The 25,292-nt window shown below is 44.0% G+C and overlaps 1 protein-coding gene across 1 annotated transcript in view; it reads left to right on the top strand.

Moving 5' to 3' along the window:
- Positions 1-25,292, top strand: part of DPF3 (double PHD fingers 3) — a 256,158-nt gene that overhangs the window by 95,393 nt on the left and 135,473 nt on the right. Inside the window, exon 2 of the mRNA XM_032624903.1 lies at positions 13,666-13,826. Coding sequence (XP_032480794.1) covers positions 13,666-13,826 — 161 coding nt within the window. The remainder of the gene's footprint in view (positions 1-13,665; positions 13,827-25,292) is intronic.

Below are 25,292 nucleotides of genomic sequence, written 5' to 3'. Positions count from 1 at the left end.
CTCAATTCCCCCACTGCCTCAGCAACAGTCTTTAACTCATCAGGAGGAAATGAGGTTTGTGCAATTGTATGAAGTATCATTTTGCCCATTGGCCGAGAGTATTTCCTAAGTGCAAAAGGGCTTTCAAGGGAGGCTAGAAAAAAAATTTCAGTGATGAGTTTTACTTGCTGTTGTTAATGATAATTATTAAATAGGTAGGGTGAGCTAGTGCTTGTTTTCCTTATTATTAACTGTATTTATGGGTTTTTATTAAGTTGTACCCAGCTGGGATAATTGTAAAACTATCTGCTTAAGACTCTTTGGCCTCCCATTCTATTTTCTTTCACCCCAAAGGTGGAGTCTTTTCATTATTCAAGGCTTATACTGTAAACCAGGAGTTGGCAAACTTTTTCTGTAAAGATTCAGAAGGTAAATATTTCAGGCTTTGCAGGCCGTGCGATCTCCATTGGAACCACTCAGTTCTACCACAATAGCATGAAAGTGGCCACAGTCAGTACATAAATGAATGGGTGTGACAGTCTTCCAATTACACTTTATTTATAGAAATTCACGGTGGGCTAGATTTGGCCCAGGGACTGCAGTTTGCGGACCCCTACTGTAAACAGTGGAGAAGTCCCTGAACTGGCAGCCTGGAGGCTGAGGACTGACTCTCAGCCCTGCCCCTGTGAGACTGGAGGAAGTCACCTCATCTTTCTGGTTGTTGGTTTTCCTTGCAGTACAACAAAGGCATCAGGCCAGACGGTCTCTAACACTCTGGGGTTCTTAACTCTGACCCTAGTTTATGATAACCTGGCATCTTTCTTTTCCTCCCTTCAGTAGATGTTCAGACCTACAGGGCCTCTCAGAGTCCATCACCACTTGTGCACCTTCCATATGGCTGTGGTTTCTAAACTACACCATGACATTTTGTATTTCTCTGATGGTATCTTCTCAGGCAGCCCCATAACCAACCTACTTCTTGAGTTACTGAGGATGACTCTGTGATTGGAAAGTTTACCTCTGGACTGTTTGGCAGTTTGGGAAACTGAGGCCCCAAAAGAGAAGTAGCTAAGATTACCCAGCAAATTGGTGATGCTCTTAGAGAAACCAGGTGCCTCCAAAAAAAGACGTATTGTCCAAGTCATTCCAGTTCTGGAGGCTCAACTCACCGTGAAAGGGCGGTGGTGTCCCTGTGGGAGGTTGATAGTGTAGCAGCCGAGAGCAGGACTGAAATTGCCTGGGCTTCTGTCTTCACAATGCCGCTTAAAACCCTAGGCACATCACTTAAAACTCTGAGTCTCAGTTTCCTAATCTGTGAAATGGGGGGAAATAGAAGGATGGGGTTGTTGTGAGGATGAAATGAGATTATACATATAAAGTGCTGAGAACAGTGCCTGGCACACATAGTAAGTGCCCAACAAATGGAAACCTTGCCACTGTTATTTTTATGATCATTATCATCTTGTCATCCTTCTATAAATATGTTGAGGGTGTCTCGTCCTCATTTTTATACCAGACTCATCTTCACCTTTTGGGTTGGAGATGTGGGCTGAATGCTTTTCTCCTGTTCTGTATGTTAACTGACTCTTGATGAGGTGGAAAGACTGGGGGAAGAAGGTGAGGAAAGGCATGGGAGGGGAGGAAGGAAGGAAGGAAGGAAGGAAGGAAGGAAGGAAGGGAGGGAGGTAGGAAGGAAGGAAGGGAGGGAGGGAGGGAGGGAGGGAGGTAGGAAGGAAAGATGGAAGGAAGGAAGGGGACTTGGGAAAATAGGTCCATGAGGAAAGGAGAATCAGGTTCTAAATCCAGTCATGTTTCCTAATAGTTGTTGGGATGGGAAGAAAAATACACCTCCTTTAAGCAGTGTGGAGGTTTTGTATCCTTTGTCATTATCCTGGGATGTAGAGGTTATGAGGGCAGATTTAGGTATTTCTAGAGTGCACTCACCTTTCAGTTTTGGTCTTGAGTTTTCAAGACAGTTCTACCTTTTCCACCAGAGAATTTAAATTTGGAGACATGACCAGCCTCTCGGTTAGCCTGGCTTTGTTCTGTCTTTATTAAAAGGTTTACAAGTATGTGCCTCTAAAAGCAGCAGGCCTGGGACAGTTTTCCCAGGGGGCTGCCAAGAGAAATTGGGGTGACTCTCAACCTTGTGGCAGGTTAGATGAGACTCAGTGCTTCTTTGTTTGGCTTGATGTCCCTTCGAAGGACGGCCCAGAGATCATTTGGTCTGCAGGGTGTTTGCTTCGGCAGGCTGATTTTAACCAACTCTGACAGGAGGGCAGAGGTCTCCAAGCGAGGTCAGGACCACAAATCCCATCCCAGCAGGTGCATGATAGGGAGACAGCGCCCTCCAGATGACCTTCAAGTTCCCATTGATTTCCCATCAAGCAGTGCTTCCCCACCCGCACGCTGCTCCTGCCTCTGCCACTACCGGTGGGCTTGGGGCTCTGGAAGAGGACATGTGGATCAGCTCTCTGAGAACGTACACACAGAGGACGTTAATTCAGAGAGAGGCCCTTTCAGGGAATTGGAGTAAGTTACTCTGGGGACCACTTCTGGCCACCACTTGTTTATGGTGCCAGTATCAGTCCTGGAAAGTCCTTTTTGGGCGTAGAAAGGAGTGGCTGATACCATGAATGGCAGCATTTATCCACTTGGTCCCACTTCTCTCCAGGCTTTGGGGTGTATAGGTGGCGTTGTGGGGTCCTGAGCAGGATTTGGGTATGGACAGTAGACTTGGTCCCTCACCCACTGTCACGGGTGTGTGAGAGGATCGGAAGTGAGAAGGTGGAGGTGTGATTTTCACTGCCTGTGCTGGGGGCACAGTCCTCTCCTGAGCACTGAGCTTCTTGCCCTCTGCAAGGCTGGGCTTCCATACCCTCCAAACTCTCTGCTGCAGGTTGGCCTGGATCTTTCATTTATTTTTTCAGCGTTATCTGACTAGCATTTCCTATGTGCCAAATCCTGTGTTAGGTGTAGGGGATGCAGTTATCAGGAAGATAAAGGTCCTTCTCGCCCAGAGTTCACAATTTTGTTACGTAGAGGTGATCAGCAGGCCAAGAGAAAGCAGAGACTTTTTTATATTTTTATTTTTTTTTAATTTATTTATTTTGGCTGCATTGGGTCTTCCCTGCTGCTTGCATGCCCTCTCTAGTTGCGGCGAGCAGGGTCCACCCCTCGCCGCGGCGCATGGGCCTCTCATCACGGTGGCCTCTCTTGTGTGGAGCACAGGCTCCAGGCACGCGGGCTTCAGTAGTTGTGGCTCGCGGGCTCCAGAGCGCAGGCTCAGCAGTTGTGGAGCACGGGCTTCATTGCTCTGCGGCATGTGGGATCCTCCCGGACCAGGGCTCGAACCCGCATCCGCCGCATCAGCAGGAGGATTCCCAACCACTGAGCCACCAGGGAAGCCCCAGAGACTTTTTTAGAGCGGTAAATAGTATGGAAAAAACAAAATAGGATATGAGATAGTAAAGGCTAGAGCAGGAGTGGAATAGGTTGGGCTACCCTAGATTCAGTGAGTGAAAAAAGACTTCTTTGAATAGAAGCCAGCCATGAGAAGATCTGGGAGAAATGTATACCAGGAACAGGGAATAGCATGTGTAAAATCCTGAGATGAGATGATTTTAGTTTATTAGAGAGACAGAAAGAAGTGCAGTGAGGATGGAGTCCAGTAGGGAAGGGGGGTAGGAGACAAGATGAAGTAGGAAAAGTGGGCACAGCCAGATAGTCTGGGGGCCTGTAGCCACGGGAAGGAGTTCAAATTATATTCTAAGTGCAGTGAAAGCCATTGGAGGGATTTAAGGAGGAGAATGTCGTGATCTGATTTCCATTTTAAAAAGATCCCTTGGACTGCTGCATCGAGAATTGACTACAGAGGATGTGTTCTTTGTGGCTGTGTTTTAAATGCCAGACCAATATTCCCTTTACTGGGGAGGGCAGCACTGAGGCTCTCATTTTCCAGAAGCAAAGATGGGGTCTAAGGATGTGTTTGTCTCTAATCCATAGGCTGCTTCTCCTGGCCATCACCCTCGGGGGACAGCATACTGGTGTCCAGCACATAGCTGGGATTTCAGAAAGGACTTAGTCTATGAACCAGGGAAACTAAAAATACTTAATCAATGAAGTTTCTGTGGTGGGTGTGTATTTTCTTTCTAGGTATGCTTCACCCTAGATAAAGCAACCCCCCCACCCCCCCCACCCCCCCCCACCCCCGCCCCGCCACTTTTGAAAGTTGGTTGCATTCTACACATTCTTTAGCCTCTGGAGGAGAGATTTATTTTGTCAAGTCTGGATGCCATTTGAAAGGCAAACCTTGGATACAAGAAAAGCTACAGTCTTCCTCCCCCCCCCCCCCCCCCCCCCCCGCAGAGCATCTCCCTTTTCTCACTCCCCTTCCCCCATTCTCCCATTATTTACTGGAAGGAGTCACACTGCTTTTCTCCTACCTCTAGTCTCCTGTCCTTGGCTGCCCCTTGACTTCAACCCCAAGTTGCGTATGTCATCAGAACGCCCAGTGGCAGCTCAGGAATCATGGCCAGGTTCTCAGTATAAATTCCGTCTTGCTTAGGCAGCTTTGCATAATAAGTCCCTGAAAAATCTTCACCAGAGCAGATGCCGGAAAAGGGATTTGTTGGGTCCAGCGGGCCTGAACGTCAGACTGAGCGGCATTTCAAGTCACGATGGGAGTTTTAGGGTTCAAATTCTTCGTTTGACTTGGCTTTTGCAAGGCGATACCCTCGTTCCCCAGGTGCCTTTCCTGTGATGTTAGGAAGGTCAGAGTCGCCTCCAGAGTGACCGCCCTAAGGAAGTCAGGATCTCCGTACGGTTGTCTTGACCAGGCCTTGTGGATGTTTTGTGAGAGATGCGGACTTCTGTGGGACTCGTCTGCTGCAGGTGAGTGCTGCCAGGTTAATCCATGTCTGCTGCCTGAAAAACATTTCCCACAGGAACGAAACAAGCTGAGTTAAAGTCAGTGAACCAGGCTTTCCTGCTCTGCTGTTACAACATGGCTGAAGAGCGTCACAGGGTTCTCTTGTTCTTGCCCTTGCTCTGGAGTTTGGGGGAACTGTCCTTCAATTAGTGAGTCTCATATTTCTCAGAATCACCGGGGGAATCTGTCAAAAATCCAGATGTCTGGATCACAGGCACATCTCCAGCATCAGAATTGCACAATGCCACCCCACCCTCCTGCCCGCATTGATGCTGATACAAACCAAAGTTTGAGAACCTCTGCCCTAGATCCCTCTTCTGGAAGGTGGGGTGACGGCATTCTTGATAAGCACAGAAGGGGTGTTTCCTACATCAGCAGAAGAGGAGCAAGTCTTCCTGGGGTGATCTGATGACAGCACAGCACAATATTCAGTGAGCTTCTTACAGAGTTCACAGAAGAGGAATGTTGGTTCTGCATCTTGGTGTGAGTACTGTAGATGGAGAAATACAATCTCAAGAGCTGAAGCGACCCTTTTTAAGATGATGAAGAGAATTCAGTAGAATTTGAACTTATAGGATATCTGTTTTCAGATGCCTAACCCTGTACTCTGGAGAAGCCACGTAACTTCAGGCTCACTTCACTGTCATCTGGAGAAAGAAGGTCCTCAGCGTCCCTCAACTGTGAAGCTTCCATGAGTTTGCTAAGGATGGCGTGACATTTCAAACAAGCAATCTGTATTTATCACATGCTTCTCCATTCTCAGCACTGTGCTTGGTGGGGTAGCACAGAAGTATATAACTCGTAGTCCCTGTCTTCAAGATGTTTATAATCCAGTTGCGTGGGGAGAGAGAAGGACGGTGGTAGAGACTGGCCAAACATGAGTGAGACAATTAGGGAGCTCAGAGAGGCAGAGAGCAAGAACCATTGGCAGGAATAACTGGGGAAGCTTCCTGGAAGAGGTGGGACTTCAGCCAGCCCTTGAACAGGGTAAGGTCAACCAGGCCAAGGCCAGGAGGCAAGAAGAATTCCAGACTCGGGGTGGGGGTGGGGGTCTGAGTAAAGTATTTTGTTGGGGTCCAGGGAAGGCCTGTCTGCTTCATATACGCAGGAAGGTCAGATAAGGATTCATTCATTCATCCACTCAGTCCTTCATCATCAACCCAACACAGCAAGCTCTGCTGGGCTTGGGGATAGAGCAGCAAACAAGCCAGATGCGGTTTCTGCACCTGGGGCAGGCTTTAGACTCCTGAGATCACCGTGCAGCATCTACTCTGCTCTCCTTGCTGCCTGAGGTTGGCCTCACCACCCTGCTGCCTAATGTCTTGGGTTGGAGGTTTGTGTGGGTACCTGACAACCTCAAAGATACTGTTGTGTGTATGTGTGTCACATGGAGGGCATTAGCCTGCTCAGACAGAGGGTCAAGTGATAAAGTGGCAGAAAACACTGCTCTTTGAAGGAAGGAGAGAGGAATCACCACTGATGACAGGCATTTACCTCTGTGAGTCAGAGGTTCTCATTTAATTATCTTGGAGCTGAAGTAGGAGCTATGTACCCATATTGTGGGAAGGAGAATTTAGGCTCAAGGAGAGTAAGTAACTTGCCCCAGGTTCGTGTAGCCAGTAAGCAGTGGAGCTGGACTCATCTGCCTGATTCCAAGTCTCTGTTCTACCTCAATACCAAGACTCTTCAAGGGCCTGAACAGCTCAGTAGAAGAATTTGGCACTCTTGGGAGCCATCTTGGCTTCTGTACTGAGGAATGCAAGATTGAAAACTGGGTTCGAGGGAGACTTCTTTCTGTCAGCTGGGTAGGAGGAGAGCTATAGCGATTGCAGTCAGGACACTGCTGCAGTAACAGGGGCCGGGTGCTGAGGACTAAGTGGAAGTGCCTGCAAACGTTCTTCTAATATTTTTTTTAAAGTTGCAAGTAGACAGTCATGTAATCTAAATCACCACCCTATATGTGCAAAAAACTCAGAAGACCATGCATGCACCATATGCTTTACTGCTCTGATTGAAACTCCTACCATAAGTGAGTGGTATATGAGTTGTTGAAAGCAATTCAACAAAGAATTCTCGGACACTTACAGTGTGCTGGGCTCTCTGCTAGATGCTGGAGGTGAACCACTGGAAAAGCCAGGTGTGCAGGGCTGCTGGGTTACACTGCTCCAGTACGATTCACACTGGAGTTTATATGAAAGGTGTGCCTGGTGTGGTTTAGTGTAAAATCTGAATGGCTGTGTGCAGTGGCCCTGAGGATGTGGTCCCCGCCCTCATGGAGTTTGTAGTCTAGTAGGGAAGACAAGTATTAAACATTGAGTTGAGTTAAAATTGCCATTGTTAATAGTATTATTATTGTTGTTTTTGTTGGAAGAGGACAGAATGAGGAGGAAGGGGATTGAATCTCTCTCTTAAAATCCTCTATCTCCCTTCCTATTTTATATAAGAAACCCTGTCTTAGCTGGGGCTGCTATAACAAAATAACCATAGACTGGGTGGCTTAAACAACGGACATTTATTTCTCACAATTCTGGTGGCTGGGTTGTCTGAGATCAGTGTGGCAGCATGGTCTAGGTGAGGTCTAGTAAGGGCACTCTTCTTGGGTCACAGGTAATTGCCTTCTTGCTATGTCCTCACATGGCAGAGAGAGAGAGAGAGAAAGAGAGAGACAGAGACAGAGAGGGAGGGAGAGGGAGAGAGAAAGCGATAATCCCATCTTGGGTGCTCTACTCTCATGACCTAATTACCTCCCAAAGGTCCCATCTCCAAATACCATCCATTGTGGGGTCAGGGCTTCAACACGTGAATTTCATGGGTGTGGGGGGGATGCAATTCAGTCCATAGCAAACACTAAACTTGGTTTTCTTTCAAGGGCAGCTTGAGGAACAGTGTAACGGTGAGGAAAATGAAAAGGTTCCCCCACCTCGGCAAATATTGCCCCCTGCTTGCTAATTATTACAAAACACGACACAAATGGGAGATGGCTTTCCGTGCCACAGTTAGAGTTAAACGTGTTTAAATGCAAACAGGAGGAAGTTAGCAAATTGGTGTAGATGAGTTTTAATGTGTGTGTGTGGGCCATTGTGGAAGTTGGGCAGCTGAGTGAGACAGCAGGAAAGCCAGGTGCCCACAGAGAAGAGGGGCCGATGGGGGAAGGCAGGGCCAGCAATCTGCCACAGGCCTGAGCTCCTCTTTATCTCTGCTTATCTCTGTTTATGAGCACAAATAGCTGTGATGGGCCAAGGTCCTGTTTTTACAGCTGGAAGGGACCTGTGGCCACGGGGTGGGAAAGGAGAGAATGGGAGAGCTCCCTGAGACATGAAAGACTTTGGTGCCAGCTGGGCTGAAGGATAGGGGAGGGTCAAGGACACGGTGCTGGGGAGAGACAGAGCAGGGTTCCCTCAGGTCCCCGCTCCCACCCCTGTGGAGACTGGGGAGGGAGCAGTCTTTGGCAGGGCATGAAGAATTCACTCTTGGACACATGTTTGGGGCAGGGCAGGACACTTGTCCTTGGGTCAGAACATGGGACCACAGGGACAATGAAGAGGGAGGGGCCCTAGGTGTCTGGGTTGGGGGTCGGAGTTGGGAGTCTGTTCGGCACAGTGGACATGGAATCTAAGAGAACAGGCAAGGTCTCGAGAGAGGGAGGTGGAAATGTGAGGAAGGGGAGCAGGGCGTCTTGGAGAGGGTATGACAGGCTCTGAAAAATCACATGTGGAGCCTAGTTGGCAGTCCTTTTGGAGAAGTCTTATTTTTTTCCACTCTGAATCCTCTTTGGTGCCTAGAATCCATTTCTCCACAGATATGCTCAAGGAGGGCCACCGGAAAGCTCTCAGAGCTAGGATGGCTCTCTCACTCCAGAAGGGATCGCTAAGGATCCCACAAAACCCTTCACAAAAGCTCCAGTGCGGGGCAGCCAGCACTGCTCCAAGCAGCAGGCCGTGAGGGGCTCCTGCTCTGGCAGAGAGCCCAGCACTTTGTTCCCCCTGCCTTTCCTGCTTCTGATTCCAGCCTTGAGTAGCCTGAAGTCAGTTGTTGATGAGACCATCATTCTACTCTGCCTCGTGCCAGCTTCTTTGAGCCCAAGACATCTATCACCCTGTGGAAAATCTAGCCCCCTTGGTTTGATGCAGACAGGTGATGGCTGAGGCTGGGCCGTGCCTGTCCCAGCCTGGGGCACACTGGTCACCACTGCACGAAATGATTCATTTGCTGCCAGCCTTTCCCAGCTTCCTCTGCCCCTTCCTCTGCCCCTTACAACTTTCTTTTTTTTTTTTTTTTAATATTTATTTATTTTTTATTTTGGCTGTGCTGGGTCTTAGCTGCGGCATGTGGACTCTTAGTTATGGCATGCATGCGGGAGCTAGTTCCCTGATTCGGGCCCCCTGCACTGGGAGTGAGGAGTCTTAACCGCTGGACCGCTAGGGAAGTCCCTTTCCCTTGCAAGTTTAATGCAAATGTCACCCCTGGGATCCTATCAATGTGGGATTTTTTTTGTTTGTTTCCGGTACTCAGGCCTCGGGCCTCTCACTGTTGTGGCCTCTCCCGTTGCGGAGCACGGGCTCCGGATGTGCAGGCTCAGTGGCCATGGCTCACGGGCCTAGCCGCTCCACGGCATGTGGGATCTTCCCAGACTGGGGCACGAACCCGTGTCCCCTGCATCGGCAGGCGGACTCTCAACCACTGCGCCACCAGGGAAGCCCCAATGTGGGATTTTTAAAAAAGAAATACCACATGGGGAGAGGAGAGATAAATTAGGGGTTTGGGATTAACATATACATACTACTATATATAAAATAGGTAAACAATAAGGACCTACTGTATAGCACAGGGAACTATACTCAATATCTTATAATAACCTATAATGGAAAAGAATCTGAAAAAGTATATATATATATGTATGTATAACTGAATCACTTTGCTGTACGCTTGAAATTAACACAACGTTGTAAATCAAGTATACTTCAATTAAAAAAAAAAAGAAATACCACATTGAAAAGGACATTTGTCCCCTCTCCTGTTTAAATTGCTTTCCATGGGTTAGGGAGACCTGGCCATTGATTTTCTTCTAGAGAACAGAGCAAGCCCTGTGAAGCTTTTGGCTAATTAACTTTTGGAGAAGTGCAGCTTGAATTTATCAGAGGATGAAGTCTCTTTTCTCCTCACATATCTTAAAAAAGGCTTTAAACTTTTGTTTCCAAATCGCTGCCAATGCCTGGCCTGTTTAAAAGTGACTTCCCTGGGGACGATGGCAGAGGGTGATGGCTGTCACACTTTTGTAGCTTCAGTCTTTAATACGGTTGTTCCAGTCCTCAGAAAATCTCCCCTGTTTACATAAGGGAGGTATCATTCACACAAAGATTACATTTAAAAATACACATTTCCCCGCAGCATGCCTGTTACTAATAACATTGCATGTTATGAAAGTGGAAAGTATTTAAGATGAAATTAATTTTCACCCAGTGAGCCACTTTGTTTGACTTTTTCGTTCCATTCAGTATGGGGCATGGACTTGGCCAAACGCACTTCTCATTTTCAGCAAGTTCACTTTCTTGTTTCTCTTTTTGGGATTGAAGCTGTTGGAAGCGAGTTCCAGGCATATCGAGAAAAGTCTGATTTGAGATCCTATTGTAGATTTCTTTTGTACTGGCTTCCAGAAGTTTGTTTTGAAAATGGAAACCCTCTTCTCTCCAGTTGATGAGTTTTTTTTTTTCTTTATTTTTTATTCTTTTGAAGGCATCTTTATTTATTTTTTTAACATCTTTATTGGAGTATAATTGCTTTACAATGGTGTGTTAGTTTCTGCTTTATAACAAAGTGAATCAGTTATACATATACATATGTCCCCATATCTCTTCCCTCTTGCGTCTCCCTCCCTCCCACCCTCCCTATCCCACCCCTCTAGGTGGTCACAAAGCACCGAGCTGATCTCCCTGTGCTATGCGGCTGCTTCCCACTAGCTATCCAGTTGATGAGTTTTAGTGTACAATTTTCTTCCTTCCTTCCCCTCCCTCCCTCCTTCCCTCCCTCCCTCCCTCTCTCCCTCCCTCCTTCCCTCCCTCCCTCCCTCCCTTCCTTCCTTCCCCTCCCTCCGTCCCTCCCTCCTTTCCTTCCATGGTTTCTCTTTAAGCAGAAGTTTTGGAGTTGGAATAGTTAACATCTTTCTTGGCAGTCTGTCAAAATATCCTGGGAAACCAGATAACGGCTTCTCACATCAGACGCTTCTCTGTCGTGTGTTCTTGTCAGTTCTCGTCCATGTGATGTGACTGGTCTCTGTTATGTGGAGGGAAGCTGGCGCCCCCAGGACACCCTGGACAGGCTGTGTGTCACCTTGCCTGGGCTGAGCTGCCCTCGACAGTTCTGTTACACTGAGCTGCATCGCCTTAGCAGAAGGAGGTATTTAAACTGGTGGGACACAGATGTGAACGCTTCGCAGGAAATGGTTCTTTATTTTTGATCAATCTCATGATCCTTGTTACTAACTTTGATTACATCAGCTTATGTGCAGTTCCATTTTATAGCATTTTGATGGGCTTTCATTCCCCCTCCCCAATTCATTTCCAGCTGTGTGACTATTATAATTTGATTACAGTTAGGTTTTGCAACTGCTAGACACTTTCTGAGCTGTTATGCCGTCCTTGCGAGAGGGAAGATGCCCAGAGGTAAAAAAGGAGCAAAGGGCTTTTTTTTAGGAGGCACGTCCACAAGTAGTTCCAAAAGATGCCTCAGAAGCTTCAATGATTGTATCCTCCCAGAATAAGGAATTTGCTTTAAGATTTTTGGTACAGTCTGACCCATTGACTTTTAAAAAAGGGTAAGAAGACAAATACTGTATGATAACACTTATATGTGGAATCTAAAAAATACAACAAACTAGTGAATATAACAAAAAAGAAGCAGACTCACAGATAAAGAGAACAAACTAGTGGTTAACGGTGGGGAGAGGGAAGGGGGAGGGGCAAGATAGGGGTAGGGTATTAAGAGGTACAAACTATTACATATAAAATAAGCTACAAGGGTATACTGTACAATACAGGGAATATAGCCAATATTTTACGATAACTATAAATGGAGGATAACCTTTAAAAGTTGTGACTCACTATCTACTGTACACCTGTAGCTTCCAAAATACTGTACATCAACTACACCTCAATAAAAAAGTGAAAAAGAGTACAGAAGAATCCATTTAAATTTTTCTTTCTTTACTGCTCTAAATATTTTGGTTAAGAAATATATTATTTTAAACTTAGACCCCTCCCCCCCCCATTTTGGCATCCTTGGATCTACATAGACCAAAAAAGAGGGACATTCATAATGTCCCTTCAAAATGAGCTACTCGAGTCTCCCTTTTGGCTCTGTAATCCCTGAGGCTCCTCCTCTTCCTGCCTTTTCCTCACTCTCCTCACTAAGAATCTCTGCTTTACCTGGTAAACGTCATGTGATTACATCTGTAATTCCTTGGGCCATTACTTTTTTTTAATTTATTGTATTTATTTTTGGCTGCATTGAGTCTTTGTTGCCGCGCGGGCTTTCTCTAGTTGCAGCGAGCGGGGTCTACTCTTCGTTGCGGTGCACGGGCTTCTCACTGCAGTGGCTTCTCTTGTTACCGAGCGCGGGCTTCAGTAGTTGCGGCATGTGGGCTCAGTAGTTGTGGCTCGCAGGCTCTAGAGCGCAGGCTCAGTAGTTGTGGCACACGGGCTTAGTTGCTCTGCGGCATGTGGGATCTTCCCAGACCAGGGCTCAAACCCGTGTCCCCTGCATTGGCAGGCGGATTCTTAACCACTGCGCCACCAGGGAAGGCCCCTTGGGTCATTATTAACCTCTGCCATATGCCTATCTTTTATTTGTTAGGTATTTGATCTCATTGATTATGTTTGTGTTTTAAGATTGATCAATTATAGAATGTTGTATTTTTGGTTTTTGAAAAGGACATTATCTTAAAATTAGTAGCATCACCACATGTCCAAGGATACCAAAGATTCAGACACCTAAAATTTACTGTGCTTAATCAGATCACCACTCCAGCAAACCAGAAAGGTCTTTCTATTTGTGTATTAAACTCTTGGAATTGAATTATTTTGAGGTCAAAAATCAACTATTATTATTTCAAATGTTTCTTTTGTTTGTTTTCCATCAGAAAGTTATTTTTCTTTAAGTGTGTGGTTTTAAAAGATTGGTGCATGCCCTTCTTCACCTCCTTCCTCCATAATAGCTCTACTTTTACAGGATGTTTCCTCTGACCTTCTAGCCTTTTCTATGGAGTGTTTCTCTTCTATTGTAATGGAAATCTTTGTATCTGTGCTGGTGGTTTGGGTTCAATCTAGAGTGCCTTTGTTGGTTACCACTGAGAAAAAAGTGTGGCTAATGGGGGATTTTAAGGGGCAGGGGGCTCTAGAAGCCTGGTGTCCTAGTAGATCCCATGCAGAAGGTTGTTCTAGAGCTACTTCCATTCTGGAGTGGGACCTCATGCTTCCTAGAACAGGGAAGTGTCACTTTTACCGGTGGCTTATTCTTGGGGTCCTCATTTCTTTGTTAAAGGGGTTTCTAAGTTTCCTGGTGGATTTAGTACAGGAAATAGAACCTATTGGAGACCTGACACTGAGTTGGATTCTGCTGCTTGGCAAAGCTCTTGGTACACATTGCCTTGGTCTTCATAACCGCAAAATCTTCCCTGGGAGGTGGGTGGGTGACTTCAGTTTCCTTCTGCGTGTGTTCTGGTTTTCCCTGGCCTCATTCCTCCTCTCTCTGTCTCCCGGCAGGCTCGGGGACCAGTTCTACAAGGAGGCCATTGAGCACTGCCGGAGTTATAACTCGCGCCTGTGCGCAGAGCGCAGTGTGCGTCTCCCATTCCTGGACTCGCAGACCGGGGTGGCTCAGAACAACTGCTACATCTGGATGGAGAAGAGGCACCGAGGCCCAGGTGAGCCATGCCACCCCTGGGACTTGCACATGTTCGGGATCCCAGCCTGGATGCAGGCCGACTAGAGATTGTCTGGCAATCCCCGCAGCTCGGGTGTGCATGGGGGTGGCGCAAGCTGTACAGGGAGCCTAGGATGCTTTCAAGAAACTCAACTGCTTCTATAACTCCAAAGTGCTCCAAGGGTGCTCCAATGATGGTGTGGGACATTGAAGCCACATTGGCAGGGAGGGGCAGAGTGAAAGAAGTCAGGATGCTTAACCCAAAAAAGGGAAGACTGAGGCCATGACAGCCCTCTTCACCTTTTACCCTGTGTGTTGGTGTAGCTTAGTGGTTATAAGCTGGAAATCCGCAGTCAGATTTTGGTTTGAAGCTGAGCTTTGTCATCAAACCTATTGCCCTCAGGTTCCTCATCTGTAAAATGGGATAATAATTGTACCTACTTCAGGACTTTGTCAGGATTACATGAAAATCTTCATAAAAAGCTCATAACCTGCATTTAGCACATAGTAAGTATGTGCTCCAAAAATATTGGCTGTTATTGTTGATATTATTTTTATTACTATTACTGTGATACTAGTCTTCTAGGCTCCAGAGAACAGAAGAAAGACCAATAGGTGGAGATCAGGGAGGCAATTATAAGAATTCAGTTTTCTGGCTCTATAAGGGTATATTACAAAAATTTGTTTTTAGTTTTTAAAGTTTTTTATTTTTGGCTGTGTTTTGGGTCTTTGTTGCTGTGCGCGGGCTCTCTCTATTTGCGGCAAGTGGGGGCTACTCTTAGTTGAGGTGTGCGGGCTTCTCATTGCAGTGGCCTCTCCTGCTGTGGATCAAGGGCTCCAGGTGCGTGGGCTTTAGTAGTTGTGGCCCATACGCTCAGTAGTTGTGGTTCGTGGGCTCTAGAGCACAGGCGCAGTAGTTGTGGTGCACAGGTTTAGTTGCTCTGTGGCATGTGGGATCTTCCCTGACCAGGGCTCAAACCCATGTCCCCTGCATTGGCAGGTGGATTCTTAACCACTGTGCCACCAGGGAAGCCCTAAAATTTTTATTATGAAAAGTTTGAAAGCCATACAGAAGTGGAGAGAATAGTAAAATGAATTTCTATGTACTTATCACACAGCCTTAACACCCAGTGATCAACTCTTAGCCAATCATTTCATTTATACTCACCTCCCACTTTCCTCCTTGAACCCAGGTTATTTTGAAGCAAATCAAGACAGCATATTATTTCATCTGTAAATTTTTCAGTATGTATCTCTAAATGGTAAGAACATAAACATACCAACCATAGCTATCAAAGCTCAAAGTTAAAAACAAGACATTAATAGCATCAAATATTTGTTGAACATTTATTTCCCCCTATAGTTGAAATCAAGATCCAAATAGGACTCTCCTACATTACAATTGGCTGATGTGTCTCTTAAGTCTGTTTAAATCTGTAGGTTTCTTTCTCTCTCTCTCTTTTTCTCTCGTTATTTGTGGAAGAAACTTGGTTGTTTGCACTGTAGGGTTTCCCAGAGTCTGGATTTTCTCACTGCATCCCCATGGTGTTATTCCTGTGAATTGGTAAGAGCAGATTCACGTTCAATTTTTGGGGCTGGAACAGTTCCTAAGTGGTGATGTGTACGTTCCTCAGGAGGTTCATGGGGTCTAGATATCACTCTTTTACTGATGTTAGCAGCCCTTGATGAAAATTGCCTAGATCCTTTATACTATACAGGGTTGCAGAATGGTGCATTCAATTCGAGGATATCATTATTTCTTCATTTATTAGCTCTACGGCATTTATAAAGAGAAATATCTCCTCATTAAAGTTTTAGTTATTGTGTGGTATAGTTCACATATGAAAGGATGGATAAATGATTTTTCTCCTTTATTTATCAGTTTTCAAAATAATGAGTTGGTTCCCTAGTATTCTCCAAAGGTGATCAATAAAGTTATTTTTATTATCTTGAGTACCATCATGAATTCACAGATTTATACATTTTGGCTACATTTTAATCCATTGCAAGTATTATTCTTGATGCTTAAATTGTCCCATCTTTGGACAGTAGGGGTTTTGTCCGGTGCTAGTGTTTTGATACCGCCTAGTAGTTTCTCTAGCATCCTTGATATCCTAATATTGGGACAAATGTTTCAGGCTCATCTTGTACATGTCCTGGACCAGACCTAGAATCAGCTATTTCTCTAAGAAACCCTGTTTCCTCTTTTTTTTTTTGCGATACGCGGACCTCTCACTGTTGTGGTCTCTCCCGTTGCAGAGCACAGGCTCTGGACGCACAGGCTCAGCCGCCATAGCTCACGGGCCCAGCCGCTCCGCGGCATGTGGGATCCTCCCGGACCAGGGCACGAAGCCGTGTCCCCTGCATCGGCAGGCGGACTGTCAACCACTGCGCCACCAGGGAAGCCCCTATTTCCTCTTTGTAGGAATATTATTTAGAGACCACAATCTGGTGGTGCTCATTGCTCCTGGGTTGGTTGTTGATTCTAGGACTTTGCAGTGAGCAGAACTAAGAAATATGATTTCTTGTTTCATTATTTCTCTTTTTAAGGGAAAATACATTATGAAATTTACTGGTATTTCCCATTCAATTCAGTTTTCGACAGTTTTAACTATCTTAATTCTCTGTCTCCTTTCTCCCACACCAGAAAAGGATACTGGCTCTTAATGATGCCAGCATAATTACTTATCTGTTTTATTCTGTGATAAACACACAGCAATATCAGAATAAAATGAGACTGCCATCAATAAGGTTACTTAAATGGTTTAAGTTTTTATTTCTTTCTTTGCAATTGTTTTTTTGTCCTTAGCGTATTTCCTATTAAGGATGTAGAGTCAAATTACTGTGTTTAAGGTCACTTAAAATAATTCCTCTGTGTGGTTGTACTACTAACTCAATACACAGTTGGATTTATTTGTTTCATTTTTGCTTTCACTTATTAGGTATTGCTGGGGTTTTTTTTGTATTTTATGTAATTACATTTTTAAATTAACTTTTTATTTTGAAATAATTATAGATCCACAGGAAGTTGTAAATATAGTACAGAGAGATCGCCTGTACCCTTCACGCAATTTCCCCCAATGGATATATCTTGTGTAACTATAGTATAATATCAAACCAGAAAATTGACATGGATGAAATGTGTGTGCATAGCTCTATGCCATGTTATCACATGTATAGATTTGTGGAACCACCACCACAATCAAGATACAAAACTATTCCATCACCACAAAGATCTCCCTCATCCTACCCCTTTATAGTCACACCCACCTCTTCCTCTCTTCATTTAAATCCTTTATCCTCTCACATTTATAACAACAGTATCTTAAATATTTCCTCTACATACGTTGGAAACCACATCAGACAGACGTCTAATTCTTGCTTCAATTGTCAAATATAATTTAGAAAACTTAAGTGTCTGTTGTATTTACTCATATTTTTACTCTTTTGCTGTTGTTTCTTCCTTTCTGATGTTCCAAGATGCCTGCTTTTATAATTCCTTTCTGATTAAGTACTTTCTTTAGCCATTCTTTTTAAGTAGGTCTGATAGTAACAATTCTTAGTTTTCCTTCTTCTGAGAATGTCTTGATTTTTCCCGTCATTACATTTTTTTTTTTGGCCACACTGCACAGTATGCAGGATCTTATTTCCCTGACCAGGAATTGAACCTGTGCCCCCTGCAGTGGAAGCGCAGAGTCCTAACCTGGGCCTAACCTGGACCACCAGGGAATTCCGCCCCTCATTCCTGAAAGATGTTTTTATTTTATTTTATTAATTTATTTTTTTATTGGGGTATAGTTGCTTTACAATGTTGTGTTAGCTTCTACTGTACAGAGAAGTGAAGCAGGGTTCCCTGTGCTATACAGCAGGTTCTCATTTCAAGTGTTGATCTATTTTATATATGTTAGTTTATATATGTTAATTCCAATCTCCCAATTCATCCCACCCCACCTTTCCCCCCTTGGTGCCCATACATTTTTTCTCTACATCTATGTCTGTATTTCTGCCTTGCAAACTGGTTCATCTGTACCATTTTTCTAGATTCCACAAATATGCGTTAATATACGATATTTGTTTCTCTCTTTCTGACTGACTTCACTCTATATGTCAGTCTCTGGGTCCATCCACATCTCTACAAATGACCCAATTTAGTTCCTTTTTATGGCTGAGTAATATTCCATGGTATATGTGTGCCCCATCTGAAGGATATTTTTTTTGTTGGATATAAAATTCTGGGATGACAGTCCTTTTATTTTAACACTTGAAAAATGTCTTGCCACTGCCTTTTGGCCTCAGTAGTTTGTGATGAGAAATCTGCTGTCATTCAGATTGTTTTCTCTTATAAGTGAGGTGTCATTTTTCTCTCACTGCTTTTGAGATTTTTTTGTTATTAGTTTTCAGAAATTTGATTTTGATGTCTTGGTATAGATTTCTTTGAGTTTATCCTTGTCAGGATTCACTCAGCTTCTTGAATCTTATGTTTTTTTGCCAAATTTGGAAATTTTTCAGCCGTTATTTCTTTGAATATATTTTCAGCCTCACTCTCTTTCCCTTCTCCTTCTGGGACTCCACTGGGAAAGAAAATTCTGGAACTCCAAAATGTTAGATCTTTTGTTATAGTCCCATAAGTCCCCCAGGCTCCCTTCTTTTCTCCTCCTCCTCCTCCTCCTCCTTCTTCTTTTTTCCAATCTATTTTCTCTCAGTTGCTCAGATTGGAGGATTTCTATTATACACTCTTCAGATTCATTACTTCTTTCATCTATCCTCTACATTCTGTTGTTGAGCCCATTCATTGAGGGTTAGTTTGGTTTTTGTCATTAGTTCTTCTTTATATCTTCTATTTCTATGTGGGACTTTATATTTTTTCATTTGTTTCAAGTGTTGATGATTGTTTGAAACATTTTTATGACGGCTACTTTAAAATCCTTGTCAGATAATTCTAACATTTGTGTCATTTCAGTGTTGGTACCTGTTGTATTTTCTCATTCAAGTTGAGATTTTCCTGGTTCTTCATATGACTGATTTTGATTGAATCCTGGACATTTTGACTATAATGTTATGAGACTCTAGATATTATCTAAATCTTCTGTTTTCACAGACCTCCTCTGACACTGTGCTGACAGGGGAAGAGAGGTGCCCCTTGTTACTGTTGGATGGATGTGGAAGTCCATGTTCCCCACTCGGTCTCTGTTGCCACCCTGGTGGGGGAGGAGTACCTTATTATTGCTGGGTGGGGGTGGGAATTCAGATTCCCCACTAAACCTTCACCAATACCACCCTAGTTGGGAGGAGGAAGAGTGCCTCATTACTCTTCCCTGTGGCGGGCTCCACTGACACGACGGGGGGTCAGTTTGTCACTTCACCTTCTCTGACACTAACCCAGCAAGGGGATGCCCTGCTAGACTGCCCCTTTCCTGGTCCTTTAGCTAGAGAGAGCAGGATTTCCTTTCTTTCTTTTTTTTTTTTCCAATTTATTTATTTATTTTTGGCTGTGTTGGGTCTTTGTTGCTGCACATGGGCTTTCTCTAGTTGCAGTGAGCAGGGGCTACTCTTCGTTGTAGTGCACAGGCTTCTCATTGCAGTGGCTTCTCTTGTTGCAGAGCATAGGCTCTAGGGCTCTCGGGCTTCAGTAGTTGTGGCACACAGGTTTAGTTGCTCCATGGCATGTGGGATCTTCCTGGACTAGGGCTCAAACCCATGTCTCCTGCATTGGCAGATGGATTCTTAACCACTGCACCACCAGGGAAGCCCTGAGAGCAGGATTTTCTTGGGGCTTCTTTTGTCTACATTTGTAGGTGTTTCTGGATTATCAACTTTTCCAGAACTCTGTCTGGGATATATAAAGAAAAAGGAATGCCCAGGGAACTCACCACCCTGTTGTTTCTTGGGTCTGAAAGTTCCTAGCTTGTCAGCCTCTTTACCTTTCAGTATCTTATTTTTGTTGTGTAAACAAAGTCTAAGAGTTTTAGTTGTACTTAGTGGGAGGAATATGGAAGAGTATATCTACTCTATCTTTCCAGAAGCAGAAGTCCCTGGGTTGTTTTTTCATTAAAAAAGTTAACAGCTTGGGCTTCCCTGGTGGCGCAGTGGTTGAGAGTCCGCCTGCCGATGCAGGGGACACGGGTTCGTGCCCCGGTCCGGGAAGATCCCACATGCCGTGGAGCGGCTAGACCTGTGAGCCATGGCCTCTGAGCCTGTGTGTCTGGAACCTGTGCTCTGCAACGGGAGAGGCCATAGCAGTGAGAGGCCTGCGTACAGCAAAAAAAAAAAAGAAAAAAAAAGTTAACATCTTTATTGAAGCATAACTGACATACAGTACTCTGCACATATTTAACATGTACAATTTGATAAGTTTTGACATCTGTATACCTGTGAAACTATCATGACAATCAATATAATGGATATATCCATGACTCCCAAAAGTTTCCTTGTGTCTCCTGTAATTCCTCCTTCCTGTTCTTCCTCCTACCTCTACCTTATATGTCTCCCAATCCCCAGGCATGCTTTCTATACTGGAATCATATAATATCTACTTCGTTTTTTGGTGGCTGGTGGCTGGGGTCTTGACTTCTTTCACTCAGAGTAATTACTTTGAGATCATCCATGTTCTAGCATGTATCAATGATTCATTTTTTTTATGCTGAGTAGTATTCCATTGTATGGCTATATCACAGTTTATTCATTCATCTGTTGATGGACATTTGGATTTGTTTCCAGTTTTTGGCTATTTTAAATAAAGCTGCTATGAACATTTGTGTATAAGTCTTCATATGGACTTATAATTTCATTTCTCCTTGGTAAAGTACCTAGGAGTGTAACGGCTATATCATAAGGAAGGTATATATTTAACATTTTAAGAAACTGTCAGGCTGTTTTTCAAAGTGGTTGTACCATTTTATATCCATTCCAGCAATGTATGAGAGTTCCAGTTCCTCTATATTCTCACTAACATTTGGTATGGTCAACTTTTTAAAGTTTTAGCCATTCCTATTGTTATATAGTGGTATCTCATTGTGGTTTTACTTTCCATTTCCCTAATTAATGATGTTGGGCATATTTACATGTGCTTATTTACTATCCATGTATATCCTTTGGTAAAATATTCAGATCTTTGGACCATTTTAAAATTGGGTTGTTTGCTGGTTTTCTTGTTAATGAAAATAGATACAAGACCTCTCCAAATTTGTCCTTCTTTTTTGAAGTTATTTCAGCTATTCTAGGTTCTTCGAACTTCCATAAGAATTTTATAATCAATTTGTAAATTTCTACAAAAAGTCTGCTGGGATTTTGGTTGACATTGTGTGGAGGTTTTTTAAAAAAAATATTTATTTATTTATTTTTGGCTGCACTGGGTCTTCGTTGTTGCGCACAGGCTTTCTCTAGTTGTGGGAATAGGGGGCTACTCTTCACTGTGGTGCGCGGGCCTCCCATCGCAGTGGCTTCTCTTGTTGTGGAGCATGGGCTCTAGGCACGCTGGCCTGAGTAGCTGTGGCGCTCAGGCTCGGTATTTGTGGCTCACAGGCTCTAGAGCGCAGGCTCAGCAGCTGTGGCACATGGGTCCAGCTGCTCTGCGGTATGTGGGATCCTCCTGGACCAGGGCTCGAACCCATGTCCCCTGCATTGGCAGGCGGACTCCCAACCACTGCACCACCAGGGAAGCCCTTGTGTGGAGTTTATAGATCAACTTGGGGAAAACTGACGGTTCTCAATATTGAGTCATCCAACCCATGGATATAATATATCTTCCCATTTATTATTATCCCTTTTAATTTTTCTCATCAATAATTTTTAGTTTTCAATGTACAGTTCTTTCACATTTTTGTCAGATTTATCTCTAAGTGCTTAATATTTTTGATAATATTGTAAATGGATTAAAAAAATTTTAATTTCTGATTTTTCTTTGCTAGTATACAGAAATACAATTATTTTTTGTGTATTCACGTGAATCCTACAGTCTTGCTGTACTCATTTATTAGTTCTAGAAGCTTTCTGTAGATTCCACAGAATTTTCTACATAGTTGATTATTTTAGTGAATAAAGAAAACTTTTCAATATCTATGCATTTTATTTATTTTACTTCTCTATTGCACTGGCTGGAATGTCCAGTACAATATTAAGTAAACATGTAAAGAGTGGACATCCTTATGTTGTTCCTGATCTTAAGGTGAAAGCATTCATTCTTTCATTATTAAGTATGATGTTAGGTGTAGGGTTTTTTTGTTTTTTATTTATTGCCATACTGCATGGCATGCAGGATCTTAGTTCCCCAACCAGGGATCACACCCCTGCCCCCTGCAGTGGAAGTGCGGAGTCTTAACCAGTGGACTGCCAGGGAAGTCCCAGCTGTAGGTTTTTTGTAGTTGCTCTTTATGAGATTGAGGATGCTCCTATTTCTAGTTTGACAGTTTTAAATCAGGATTGGATGCTGGTTTTTGTCAACTGATTTTGCTGAGTCTATTGAGATGATTATGTGGTTTTGCTTTTGTAGTTTGTTAATATGATGAGTTACATTGATTGTTTTTTTAAATTTATTTATTTTATTTATCTTTAGTTTTGGCTGTGTTGGGTCATCATTGTTGCATGCAGGCTTTCTCTAGTTGCGGCAAGTGGGGGCTACTCTTTGTTGTGGTGCGCAGGCTTCTCATTGAGGTGGCTTCTCGTTGCGGAGCACGGGCTCTAGGTGCGCGGGCTTCAGTAGTTGGCGGCATGCAGGCTCAGTAGTTGTGGCTCACGGGCTCTAGAGCGCAGGCTCAGTAGTTGTTGCGCATGGGCTTAGTTGCTCCGCGGCATGTGAGATCTTCCCGGACCAGGGCTCAAACCCATGTCTCCTGCATTGGCAGGTGGATTCTTAACCACTGCGCTATGAGGGAAGCCCATATTGCTATGTTTTTAAGTGTTCTAATATTTTCTTCTCCAGTGTCTAATCTGACATTAATTCCATCCAGTATGTTTTTAATCACACACTGTAGTTTTCATTTTTAGGAGTCAAATTGGAGTCTTTTAAAACAAACTGTTTTTAACTTTTAAACATATGGAATACAAATAATAACTGTTTTAGTGTTCTTGCTGCTAATTCGAACATCAGTGTCAATTCTGGGTTGGTTTCAATTGATTATTTTCCCCCTCTCATTGTAGGTCATATTTTCTAGCTTCTTTACATGCCTTGTAATTTTTGATTGGATGTCCAACTTTGTGAATTTTACCTTGCTGGGTACGGTATATATTTTTTATTCCTGTACATATTCTGGAACTTTGTTTTGGTTCACTGTCAAGTGACTTGGAAACAATTTGATCTTTTCTTATCTTGCTTTTAAGATTTGTTAGGTGGAACTGGAGCAGTGCTTAGCCTAGGGCTAATTATTCCTCATTAGTGAGGCAAGACCATTCTGTGTACCCTACCCAGTACTCCATGAATCATGAGACTTTCCCAGCATGCTTGTGGGAACAGACTATTCTCAGCCCCTTGTGCAAACCAGGCACACCTCTGTTCTTACAGGTGGTGCTTTCCTCGGCATTGAGTAGATTCCTTACAAGCATGCTCTCATCAGTACTGAGCTGAATACTTGAAGGGGACCCTTTGTGTATCTCCACAGTTCTTTCTCTGTGCCGCTTTCTTCTTTTTACTATTCTTTTCCTTGAATTCTAGTTACCTTGGTCTTCCCAGACTCTCAGCTCTTTCTCTTCAGTTCAGACTCAGGAAGTTGGCTGGGTTCTACCCATGTTCCTCCTCCTTGTGCTACACTCTGGAAACTCTCTCAAGGAAGTAAGCCCGGGCAGTCATAGGACTCATCTTGTTCATTTCCAGTATCTCAGCGATCATGGTCCTTCATTGCCCGATGGCCAGTGTCTTGAAAACTCTTGTTTCATTTTTTTCTCTATCTTGGCTTCAGGTGGGAAGGTAAATCTGGTCCTTGGTAAACCATTTTAGCTAGAAGCAGATGTTTGTTTTTATATTTTAATTTAATTTAATAATATAAAATATTTACATGGTTCTAAAGTCAAATCTACAAAGCATGGTATATTCAGAGAGAGAGTCTAGCTCTATTCTATCTCTGTTCTTTTACCCTGTTCCTTTCTTCTTTCTAAAGGCAACTTTCTCTTCTTCTTGTTACTATTATTCTGTTTTTATTTTCCCTGTAACTTTTTTTAAAAAATTAATTTTTGGTTTATCTTTCCATTAAAAAACTCTTTGCAAGCACACAACATATATGTATGTATATATATGTGTGTATATCCCCATTTGTTAAAGAAATGGTAGCTAGGCTACGCTTATGAGCTGTATGACCCTGCACCAGTTACTTAATCACTGCTTTCCTCACTATCCTCATCCTTTAAATGTCTCGTAGGCTTTTTGTCACAATGAGATAGCATTGAGTATAAGGTGCTAGCCTAGAGCAGAGTAAGAGCTCAGTAAATGTTAGCTACTGTTACTCTGTCAGCTTTTGTGTGTGATGGGACCAGTGAGGGACTTGGGAACTTCTGGGCCAGAAGAAGCAGGCAGAATTATGGATTTGAGGTCTACCTTGCCAGGGCAGTCCTGGCACATGGGACACTGAAATTGAATCTTAGAGAGAAGCTTACAGGGAAGAATGGGAGGGGAGGCAGGAAGGGGATGGTCGGGGAGCCAGACAGAGAGCCACGCTGAGTGCTGTCACGTGGTGCCAAGTGCCCAGGACTCCAGACTTTCAGGGAAGAGAAGAGGCACTGTGGCCTGGGGTGGTTCAGGAATGCTCCACTGAAGAGGCGGTCCATGAGATCAGGGCAGCTCTTATATAAGCCAGGAGAAGAGAGGATGACAGAGCACTAGGAAATGACATGGCTATAAGTGCTTGGGAAATACATCTTCCCCACTCCTCAAGCCCTACCCGGGGCTTATCACTCATCCCTCCAACTCTGCAGTTGGTCCAAATTGGCATCCTCAGCCACAAACATTAATGGAGCACCTATTATGTGCCGGGCCCTGGGGAAATAAATATGAGTAAGATTTGATCTTGTTCGAAGTTCCTTATGTGAGAGTTTTTCAAACTACAGTTGTCTTGGTGAATCTCTGTTATTCTGGTTCGGTAGGATTGGACTGGAACCAAGCTGCCATCTGCCCTTTTCGATAACTACTTCTGCAATTCTGATGCCCAGTCTTGGTGAAGAATCCCAGGCTCACGAGCAGGTGTAGTCACTGCCTCTTTCTTCCAACTCCCATTGCCCTCCAGTTCTCTGTCCTCTCCATAGGCTCTCCTTCAAACCCAAGCAGGTGGATGGGGTGGGTGGCTGGGATGCAGATGACACCTGTTCACTCTTGGGACCGAGGGTGGACAAATTGGCATAAGTATATAACAGGAAGGTAGATTTTGATTCAAAATAAGGGCAAGGTGAGGCTCTTTATCACAGTAAGAGTTGGCCAACAGTCTGTCCTGTGAAGTAATGAGCTTTCTGTTGTGGGGAGCCTCGGGCCACCTCCCTGAGCTGCTGC

The sequence above is a fragment of the Phocoena sinus genome, chromosome 2, assembly GCF_008692025.1.
Source record: "Phocoena sinus isolate mPhoSin1 chromosome 2, mPhoSin1.pri, whole genome shotgun sequence".
Lineage (NCBI taxonomy): Eukaryota > Metazoa > Chordata > Mammalia > Artiodactyla > Phocoenidae > Phocoena > Phocoena sinus.
Note: the sequence above shows the minus strand (reverse complement) of the source record. Positions and strands in the feature narration are given on the sequence as shown.